This window comes from Ipomoea nil, unplaced genomic scaffold (genome assembly GCF_001879475.1).
Source record: "Ipomoea nil cultivar Tokyo-kokei standard unplaced genomic scaffold, Asagao_1.1 scaffold2845, whole genome shotgun sequence".
Classification (NCBI taxonomy): domain Eukaryota; kingdom Viridiplantae; phylum Streptophyta; class Magnoliopsida; order Solanales; family Convolvulaceae; genus Ipomoea; species Ipomoea nil.
Genome location: NW_017619273.1, coordinates 3,374,003 through 3,385,263, shown reverse-complemented (window position 1 = coordinate 3,385,263; position 11,261 = coordinate 3,374,003). Strand labels below are relative to the sequence as shown.

At 37.6% G+C, this 11,261-nt stretch overlaps 2 protein-coding genes across 4 annotated transcripts; one reads left to right on the top strand and one right to left on the bottom strand.

The window, feature by feature from the left end:
* Positions 1–3,639: 3,639 nt before the first annotated feature.
* On the top strand, positions 3,640–8,461 carry LOC109160207 (eukaryotic translation initiation factor 3 subunit C-like). 3 transcript variants are annotated; one of them, XM_019308435.1, is made up of 4 exons: positions 3,640–3,894; positions 4,672–4,727; positions 5,062–6,849; positions 7,314–8,461. In XM_019308435.1, exons 2-4 carry the CDS (start codon positions 4,704–4,706, stop codon positions 8,271–8,273), a joined length of 2,772 nt encoding a protein of 923 aa, XP_019163980.1. In that variant the 5' UTR covers positions 3,640–3,894; positions 4,672–4,703; the 3' UTR covers positions 8,274–8,461. The 3 variants fall into 3 exon arrangements, with proteins under 3 accessions (XP_019163980.1, XP_019163981.1, XP_019163982.1); XM_019308436.1 differs by having other exon boundaries at positions 3,676–3,890; positions 4,668–4,727; XM_019308437.1 differs by having other exon boundaries at positions 3,676–3,891; positions 4,689–4,727.
* Positions 8,462–9,444: 983 nt separating this feature from the next.
* LOC109160209 (transcription factor GTE10-like) lies at positions 9,445–10,954 on the bottom strand. The gene is made up of 3 exons (XM_019308438.1): positions 10,917–10,954; positions 10,508–10,556; positions 9,445–10,349 (listed from the first exon to the last, which is right to left on the bottom strand). The coding sequence occupies exon 3, from the start codon at positions 10,130–10,132 to the stop codon at positions 9,446–9,448; it is 687 nt and encodes a 228-aa protein (XP_019163983.1). The 5' UTR covers positions 10,133–10,349; positions 10,508–10,556; positions 10,917–10,954; the 3' UTR covers position 9,445.
* Between the last annotated feature and the right edge of the window lie 307 nt (positions 10,955–11,261).

Sequence of the window (11,261 nt, the reverse complement as noted above, 5' to 3'; positions counted from 1 at the left end):
GGCGACGAAGTTGAAGGTGATGTCCGTGACTTTCTTCTTAAGATAATGAATGATGATCTCTTCGTATGTGGGATGGAACCTGAAACTTGGGGGAAGGTAAACTACCGCGGCCTCGTCGGCTACCGCCTCCTATCCTTGGTTCGCTGCTCCTCCTCCTCCGTGACCCACCAGCGGGTCAAAACTTGCAGCTTCCCGCACTATTTCCATTTCCGTAGAAAGAGGAGAGTTCAGCTCAATGCGGCGGCGGCCACCGCAAACGGCGGCGCCCCTGGGATGGACTCCCAATAGATGATGATAAACAATTCATGGGTTCATCATAACCAATACTCACAAACCCCACAGAAGGTCTCCTGCTACCCTTCAGCCTAAGACAACGAATTTAGGTTCGTCGAGGAAGACGACCACGATTCTGACGTCGCCGGCAACATTTCCTTCCTCTCCTGGCGCCTCAACGTCCCCGATCGGCCCAGCTTAGTTCACGACGCAGCCTGCAACTATAGGGGAAATTGCCAGAGTTCATTGCATTCGCCGAAAACATGGTGGAAAAGACGGATTCGCCGGAGAAGAAGAAAAGAGACGTGAAATGACTAAAATACCCTTATTATTTTAACTATTAAAATTTTCTGACGAAATTTAGCCGGCAATTTGGCCGGAGTGACCAAAATTGATAAAAATTACATAGTCAAAGTACTAAATTAACACTTGAAAGTCGTGGACTGCAATTAATAGAACCCCTATAGTCACAAGGCCAAAATTGAAATTTACTCTAAATTATAATTTAGTTTTGCACAGTCATTTTTACCAGTGTTATTAATATTAGGACTAGTATTAGGACTTTGTATTTGAGTCATATAATGACTCCCTGTTCTAGTCTTCCTATGATTCCTCTTGTATCCTCTATGTATAGTTGTAATCACTATTCATATAATACAGTTTCCTTCAGTTCTCATTTGGTATTAGTTAATGTAGGATTTTCTTCATTTTTTTCCCTAATGACTGACGAATCTGTTAACTCCTTCGAACGGGCCGTTTCCAATGCTCCTATCTCTTCTTCCTTTTTTTTTTTTTTTTTTTTTTTTTTTTTTTTTTTTTTTTACATTGATTTTGTAAAAGTGTAATTATTACAATGAAAAAAAATCAATTTTGTAAAAGTAGTTGTACTTTTTACAAAATTACAAAGTACAATTACACCTAGCCCAATAAATGTTTAGAAATTTGAGAAGAAATGTAGAATAATAATAATGTTTAAGTTTAGAAAGAAGACATTATTTTGGAACAAACTAAAAAGAAAAACAAGTAAAATGAGATGGAAGAAGTAATAATGATATGAGAAAATAACAATGTAAAAATTGAGTGATAAAGCTAGGGATGTCAATCGGGCTAGCCTACTCGGTTTTGGGCTAGCCCTGTCGGGTTGTCGGGCTAATCGGTTCGGGCTAATCGGTTAATTAATATTTTATTCTCGGGTTCAGTTTGGCCCTAACCCTAAACTTCAGGTTCTCGGGCTAATCGGGCGGGTTGAACCATCTGAACTAAAATTAGAAACTGAAAATGAGTACCCATATTTAGAGTAGGGATGCCAACGGGTTGGGTCGGGACGGGGGCAGAAAGTATACTCCCCGTCTTCGTCCTCAACGAGAAATTGAAATAGTCGATATCTACGTTCCCGCGGAGAATTTGGCGGGAACGAGAATCCCGTCCTCATCAATTTTTAGTCAAAATAATAGATTAATGTTGTTTCAAATTCTTAAAAACAAAAAATTTAAGTTTTAATTTAATATATATATATATATATATATATATATATATATATATATATTTTAATTATAATAATTATTTCAAGTATGTTAGGTTTCACATCACTTCTATAATAAAGAATATTTTTCAATAGTTCGGGTTGTCGGGCTAGCCCTTTTAATTTCGGGCTAATAGGTTTCGGGTTCGTCAGGTTAATGTGTTTTATCGGGCTAGCCCGTTCGGGCCATAGCCCTATTAGTTTCGGTTTTATCGGGTTGGCCCATCAGGTTCGAGCTAAATTGACATCCCTAGATAAAGCATTGGTGAGGCAAAAAGCATATTATGTCTTGTCCACTATTTGAAAATAACTTTTGAATTAACATGGTCAGGGACGGAGGGAGAGGGGGGCAGTTGCCCCCCCTCATCCCACCCCCACCCCATATATAGTATTTGTATGTATATATGTATATATAGTACATGTTTTAATATTAGTATAAAAAAACTATAAAATATTACTAAGAAGTGAGTTAGAGTAGGTGGTAAAGCACAACTTTGGTAATAATAAGGTTAAGGGTTCTAATCTTAGCATCAATATAGTTTTACAATTCTTTTTTAATAGCTTTTTTAATATTACACATACACACTCTATAATAAGATGTGTAATTTATAATGTGTTTTCTATTCAAATTATTTTATTAATTATGTTTCATATTTTGTTATGAATATTTTTATAAAGTTTCGATGTGTTTTATTTTTCGTCCATATCCAACAATATTTACAATTATATTTCTTAGGTAGTTTATTTATTTATTTTTAAATTATCTCTTTTGTTTTAATGTTTCGCCTTTTCTAGAAAAATTTTCTGAATCTGTCTGTACTGTTTCGCCCCCCCCCCCCCCCCCCTCCTCAATCGAATTTTTGGCTCCGTCCCTGAACATGGTCAAGGAAACAACTCTACAATCTCATGTCAACAAAAAAGTTGTCATAATAAAATTAGAAAAACAAAAAAGTGGGCTATAGTGGGCAATTTATATCGTGCACTAGGGCGCACATTGCATTGTGCGCCTTGGTGCAAAACGATGTCGTTTTGCACTTTTTTTTTTTTTTAGAAATTTCGTTTTTCTATGTTTGCTGTTAACTTCGTAAAAAAAAAATCCATGTTTTGAAAATGTACATAATTGTATAATAAAATGTACATAATTGTATAACAGTATATAAATTTTTAACTGTTAAAAAATATCACGTGTTCGGATGTACATAATTGTATAAAAAATGTACATAATTGTATAAAAAAATGTACATAATTATATAAAACAATATATATAATTGTCTACCAGAATGTACATAATTGTATAACATAATGTACATAATTATATAACAGAATACACATACACTCTGTCGCGTCGACTTGCCACACAACTTAACGAAACGACATCGTTTTGGGAGGCACGGAACGTACATTGCTATGTGCACCGTGGTGCAAGGTATAACGATTGGCTATAGTGTATATCATGTCTATCACTATGGACTTTTTAAATTTACGAAAAAATTTACAATCGCTATTTAAAAGTGTGTTTCGAGTAAAGTTCGTGGCTCTAGAAAACATAGGACCGCAACAAAGTAGATCACTATAAGTTGTCGATATCTTAACTACATGACCGAATTCTAAGTATATTCAGTATATCAATTGCAGCAAAAATATTCATTCTAAATTTGGTTGTTCTAAGCATCGTACAAATTTTTCTAAATTTATTACTTTTTTATTAAACACTTACCGATGTTTAATTTTGTTACCACCCGTTTAGAATGATATCTGATGTGCCGATCACATTATATACTAGTTGACAAATTTATGACAAATTTATTCCTTATCGGAGTAATTCTTCTTTTTTAGAAGGGGAGTAATTCTTAAATTACCCAAAACTTGAAACCCTAAAGAAAAAGGAGTCATACGCCGCAGGGAAATTACGGATCAAAACCCCCCCACACAGGGTCTGCCATTCTAAATCCCTCTGCCAGTCTCCCTCACCCTCCAGCTCCGGCGTCCGCTTCCGACCAAGTGACCAACACGAGAAGGTTTCCGGGAGAGGTCGACATCAAACTCATCGAAATCTCCGTCCTCGATTGTAGAATCCACTCTCCGAACGTTCTCCCAAGGTACGGCTCCACTTATAACACAGTAAATTGTTTTTTTTTTTTTGGGACCTATTTAGGATTTTACTATGTAGATTTGGGGAATTTCTTTTTATGTGTGGGAAATTCGTTTATTGTGTGCAATGAGAGGGATGAATCAGCGATAAATTTGTTATGTAAATTGTAATCTTTTTCATCGAATTAGTGGTTAGTTGTTTAATCAGCTCAACAATCAACCTAATTAAGAGCTTTTTAATTAAGAAGTTTTGGTTTATATTGTGATTGAGCCAATTCTTAATGTTAGTCCCTTTTCCTATAGTACTAACCTATTTAACTTTATGTAGCTAATTATATCCCCTTAGAATAGTGAAGCCTGCTCAAGATCAGCATTCAATGCTGGTTTTTATTTTATTTTTTTTATAGATGGTTGGATAGAACTGTGATATAAAATCTAAACTTGCTTATAGTTTGGTTCTTTTTAGAAATTTGTTTACAGGCAAAACAGCATCTATGAATATATTGTTCTTGTTCAATAATGCTAAACTTGCATATTGGTGGTAGCTAGAGCAATTTGGGGATTGGGTTAAACCAGCTTGGTAAGGTTTAGGTACGGTTGGAATGAAGTAATTGGGTTCAGGTTTGGAATTTGGTAAACAGGAGGGTACCCACCATACTACCATCCCTAAAGATTCAACTTTTATGTTTATTTGTTTATTTTTTATTTTTTTTGTAATTTTGTCTTGTATTTTGATTATTATATCTTTTTCTTATGCTCTGTTTTCGATTTGGTTTCCAATGCAGTTTATTTATTCTGTTAACAAACCCTTGGAAACATGGCTTCACGATTCTGGACTCAGGTTTGTAGTTTTCATAGATATTACTACTTTTGGATTCCTTCTAAACTTTTGAAAGTCTGTCTTTGGAGTGAATGCTTCCACTTGAGTTATCCTGAAATTGCAGTGGAATGTATAGATTTTTGCAAAAAGAAACAACAATAAAAAAAACTAATTGTTTTACTATCATTTTGGTCTTCAATTGATTTGGAAATTGGAATAGAAAAATCTGAATCTTTATGACATTATGAAATTAACATTTTTCATTAATGGTTCTTCTCATTTATTCTTACTTTGTTGTTTTAAAATGTACTTGATTTATATTGAGATATTATTCCTGTGTGTTATGGGTTTACAGGGTGACAGTGAAAGTGAAGAGGAGGAGAGTGATATTGAGGTTGAAGAAGCTGTAGATTCAATTGATGCTGCAAATAAGAGCAAGTATCTTGTATCTGATACTGAGTCTGATAGTGATGACTCGAATGTGCATCGACGTGTTGTCAAACGTTCTGACAAGCGGTATGAAGAGATGTCTTCTACTGTTGATCAAATGAAGAATGCCATGAAGATAAATGACTGGGTCAGCCTGCAAGAGAGTTTTGACAAGATCAATAAGCAGCTAGAGAAGGTGATGCGTACAATAGATGCAGAGAAGGTGCCAGATCTCTATATTAAGGCTTTAGTGATGTTGGAGGACTTTCTGAGTGAGGCCTTTGCAAATAAGGAAGCTAAGAAGAAAATGAGTAGTAGTAATGCCAAAGCTATGAATTCGATGAAACAGAAATTAAAGAAAAATAACAAGCAATATGAGGAGCTGATTGATTCATATAGGAAGAATCCACCTAAGAGTGAAGATGAAGGAGGTGATGAGGAGTCAGAGGAGGAAGATGATGATGATGAGGATGACTTTGAAGAGGATCCAACAAAAGCAGAGTCAGAAGAGGATGAGGATGAGGGTGATGGTCATGATGAGTTAACTGAGACTGGTACAGGGTGGGAGAAAATGCTGAGCAAGAAAGATAAGCTTATGGATAAACAGTTTAAGGATCCCAGTCAAATCACTTGGGATATTGTCAATAAGAAGTTCAAGGAGATTGTTTCTGCAAGGGGTAGAAAGGGAACTGGAAGGATTGAATTGATTGAGCAGCTCACCTTCTTGACCAAGGTGGCTAAGACCCCAGCTCAGAGGCTGGAGATTCTTTTCAGTGTTGTCTCAGCCCAGTTTGATGTTAATCAAAGCCTAAGCGGGCATATGCCTATAAATGTGTGGAAAAAATGTGTGCAGAATATGCTTATAATACTGGATATTCTGACACAGTACCCAAATATTGTTGTTGATGATAAGGTGGAGCCTGATGAGAATGAGACCCAAAAAGGAGCAGATCATAAGGGGACTATTAGAATCTGGGGAAACCTGGTAGCATTTGTGGAAAGGATCGATGTGGAGTTCTTTAAAAGCTTGCAGGTTATTGATCCTCATACACGTGAATATGTTGAGAGGTTGAAAGATGAGCCATTGTTTGTGGTTCTGGCTCATAATGTCCAGGATTACTTAGAAAGGGCTGGAGATTATAAGGGTGCAGCCAAAGTGGCTCTCAAACGGGTTGAGCTCATTTATTATAAACCACAAGAAGTGTATGATGCCATGAGGAAGTGGGCTGAGCAAACAGAGAATGCTGAGGAAGGTATGGAGTCTGGTGAGGAAAACAAGGTGCTTGAGGAGAGCAGGGGTCCACCTGCAATTGTTCCAACTCCAGAACTTGTTCCAAGAAAACCCACCTTTGAAGAGAATAGTAGGACCTTGATGGACATCCTTGTTTCACTCATATACAAGTATGGTGATGAGCGAACTAAAGCCCGTGCTATGCTGTGTGATATATACCACCATGCTATCTTGAATGAGTTTTCAGTTTCCCGTGATCTCTTGCTGATGAGTCACTTGCAGGATAATGTACAGCATATGGACATTTCCACACAGATACTTTTTAATAGAGCTATGGCTCAGCTTGGTCTATGTGCATTCAGGGTTGGACTTATTTTCGAGGGGCATAGTTGTCTGTCTGAGCTGTATTCTGCTGGCAGGGTAAAAGAATTGCTTGCGCAAGGTGTCTCTCAAAGCCGATACCATGAAAAGACACCAGAACAGGTATGACCTTTTATTGACACAGATGATTTATATTGACTCTATATTTTGGCATATAACATATGGTCCATAATTTACAGCTATAGAATCCTAAATTTCATTGTAAAGGGGGAGGGGTGTGGCAGAGTTGTGATGGACCTTTCTTTTATTTCTTAGAGCATGTCTTGTGTGCGTGTTGCATATAAATGGGTGCTGCTGTTACATTTATTTCTTAGAGTAGGGTGTTTTTTTTTTTTTTTTTTTTTTTCAATGAGATAATATTATATTATGATTACTCTATTTGATAAACTTTGCAGCCCAGTTTCTCCAATTATTCTGCATTGTTTTCTATTTTCTCTTATAGTACCGATGGCATCTTGAGTTATACTTCCACATTAGTGCAGAAGTGTTTTTCACATTCTTTTACTGCTTACATCATTATATTTGCATTATACTTTTTGATTCAAGTCATGTTTTGATATTATCAGGAGAGAATGGAAAGGAGGCGTCAAATGCCATATCATATGCACATAAATCTTGAGCTGCTCGAATCTGTCCATCTTATATGTGCAATGCTGTTGGAAGTTCCAAACATGGCAGCCAATAGCCATGACGGAAAGCGCAAAGTCATAAGCAAGACTTTCCGGAGACTGCTAGAGATGAGCGAAAGGCAAACATTCACTGGGCCTCCTGAAAATGTTAGGGACCATGTAATGGCAGCTACAAGAGCCCTGCGCCAGGGAGATTTCAAAAAGGCCTTTGACATTATTAACTCCCTTGACATTTGGAGGCTGCTTCGGAATAAAGACAATGTTCTTGAAATGGTTAGGGCGAAAATCAAGGAAGAGGCTTTGAGGACTTATCTTTTCACTTACTCTTCCTCTTATAACTCTCTTAGCCTGGATCTGCTTGCCAAGATGTTTGAACTTTCTGATTCCCAAACTCATTGCATCGTGAGCAAACTCATGATCACTGACGAGCTTCATGCAAGCTGGGATCAACCGACTCGGTGTGTGGTCTTCCATGATGTTGAACATACAAGACTACAGGCTTTGGCATTCCAGCTGACAGAGAAGCTAGCAATTCTCGCAGAAAGTAATGACAGAGCAGTCGAGGCAAAGATTGGCGGTGGATTGGATGGCCCTCCCTTGAGACGCAGGGATGGCCAAGATTATGCTGCAGCTGCTAGTGGTGGTACTGGGGGAAAGTGGCCGGAGTTCTTTTCGCAAGGCAGGCAGGGAAGCACCAGAGGTGGCAGAGGTGGCGGCTATAATAGAGCTTCGGGATCTGGTCAAACATCAAGGGATCGATCCAACCAGGCACGCGGTGCTGGGGGTTATTCAAGTGGCAGTCAAGGATCACGGTACCATTCTGGGTCCGCAGCCAGGGGAAGCCAAGGGGATGCATCGGCTCGAATGGTTAGTCTTAACAGGGGAGTACGAGCGTAGAGAAAACCCAATTTTGCACCTTGAGAGAACCTAGTTACTGACGAATTTCACTTTTTATTTTTCTTTTTAATTTTGTTATTCTCATCATTTATGATTTATCTTGTTGCGAATCAGAAAGTTTAATTTTAGACTTGGTTTACTGATACTGTTCTATGTGCATTCAAATCTGTAACTGTTATTGATCATCATCCCTTTTAAATTGGATTCTTTCTTTATGCAATTTGTAGTTTTGTACCCATTCATTTAAACAGTCGACTGTAAATGAATGAGCACAAATTGCAAAATTTAGACATATCTTTTGTTGTCTGCTTTCAAAATTGTTCATTGTTGGCTTCAATTTCATCTTTTATGTGCACACTAAATCATGAAAGCTAAGAGAGGTAAATTGCAAACATCTAAAATTATGCATGGTATGTATTTATTTTTCATATAATTATTTTGATAGATGATTGTATAATAGGACAAGTTCCATTTGAGAGTAGCTCACCATAATTTCCGTGGAACGAGTGATCAAAAGTAGGTGGCCTCAACACTTCAAGATGCAAGGTGATTAGAGACCTAACATCACTTCAACCAATAGTTATTGAGTGTACCGTGGACCACACAGCTATGTGGATCACGGTCCAAAAACGATGTCGTTTTGCATTTTTGTTTATTTTTCATTTTCACGCAACTCATTACAACATACATTTTTATAACTTATAAAGTACATTCTAATACATAAATTAAAGTACATTATTCTAACTCATAAAATTCAACAACGCCATTTTGAATATTGTGGTGTGTAGACATTTGCCATTTTGAATCGTGTGGTGTGTGGACATTTGCCCGCAGCAGTATCAAGGGAATTAACTTTGGGTAGATATTCATCAAACTAACTTGAAGAAAATTAAAACATCAAAACTAACTTGAAGAAAATTAAAACAAAACAGAGATATTAAAAATTGAAATTGCAAACAAGAAGAAAAATTTCAGGTCAAATTTTGTATAGACATTAAAATTAGAGGTGAAAACAAAAATAGTGTAACATGCATATACCACCCAAAAACTAACAAACAGTAGCATTCAACAAACTCTCAAAATCTCTAAAAATTTCAGGTCAAATTTTGTATAGACATTAAAATTGGAGGTGAAAACAAAAAATAGTGTAACATGCATATACCACCCAAAAACTAACAAACAGTAGCATTCAACAAACTCTCAAAATCTCTCATTATCTGCAATGCATCGTTGAATTCAACCGTCTTTTCCATCTTCTCCAATGCGATTCTGGCCGCTACTCTCTGGATTTTCAGCTCGGCTTCCGCCCTCATCTGTACAAGTGTTTGGGCAGCTTTGATTTCTTGTTCAATCTTGGCTTTCTCTGCAATCTCCCGCCTCCTAATTTCTTCTTGTTGCTTCAAATGGTCAGCAATATCTCCCTGCTTTAGTTGATGATTTTCTTTGAAAATAAGATGTGCGTAACGTTGCTTCATCTGGGCAGCACGTAGAGCATGAGTTGGAGAAAGCGGAGCGCCAACAGTAAGTGAAGTAGTACTGCAACTTTCTTGATCAATGGCGGCAGTGGTGGCACATGACGATGAATGATCAAACCTACGACTTTCCTTTTCGCTGTGCAATGGCGGCTGCGTTTTCTTCTGACAATCCCTTCCACCTCTTAGATTTCGCAGACAACCTTGTTCCGAAGTTTCACGACTCTTAGGTTTGTTTTGGCCATCCCACCCACTTCTGGTGGCAGTCGTCGGTGATGAAGAAGAATGATGAGAAGACCGGTGAGCAGCAACAATGGTGGCAGTCGGTGATGAAGAAGAATGATTTCGCAGACAACCTTGATCACTCGTCTTAGGTTTGTGAATCATCCTCTCGCAATCTTGCGTTAAACCCACACTTTTCCGTTGAAATCATCAGAACATGCACGCTTCTTGGATTCAAGCTTCTTGTCGTTGTGAGTGATGAGTAGATTCCTCGTGATCTTCAAATCCTTTTCCCAATCGTCTCCTTTGCTTTTGTTCACTGAAATTCTCATCTTTAGCGTCGTCATTCAGCGAGAGTACAGTGACGAGCGATTATGGAAACCTAGTGAGTGGGTGTAAGAACGGGAAGCTGATCGAGAGCGCTTTCGAAATTAAGAAACTTTAAGAAATTATGAATCTTAAATTGGGAAACCTAGTCAAAGCTAGAACTGAATGAAGAAAGGGATCGAAACTACTGAGATCAGAGAGTGCTTTCCTTACAACGTTAGTTCTTGATTCTTGATTAGGTCATCTTTCATCTGCAACGGAACTGCAAGATTTAATTTTAAATATTACTTATCTCCCAAGTTTAGTTTAAATAAATTATTATTAAATAACCCCCAACATAAATTATTTCATTTCATTTTTTAAAAATAAAATTTTGATTAATTTGAAAAATATTGTTATTATTTCAGTGATATTAAGATTTTTTTTAAAAAAAAATTTAATAAATAAAAGGAGTTGATTTAAGTTTAATTGAAATGCTCTTAACAATATAATAACAATATTTACTGAATATCAAACCTTTTATTATATAATATAAATTTTTTAAAATGAATAATTGAGGATAAAATATTCATATAATTTAACACATTTTTATGAACCAAATTTCCATCAGAAAGGCGTTTACCTGGCAGAGCCACAGTATCCATTCTAGCTGAAACAGCCGAGGATTCGAGACCTCCATTGACAGCCTCCACGGTGGCCGGAGCAAGAGAAACATTGATCCAGAGGCCATGCATGGCTAAACCAATCCCCTCTCTGTTCGCCGGACGGCGACCCGATCGGCAATCTGAGTAGCGAAAGCTGGTCTCCGCGCACCCCCAACACCCTCAAAACCTTCGGATCCTCCATGCAGCAGCTGAGACACCGGCAACACCCCCATTCACGAAGGTGCGATCGATTGCGAAGAAGGGAGACACCGGCAACACCATCTTCTCGCCGTCGGACTCAGTCTTCGCTGCCGTCGCTGCGC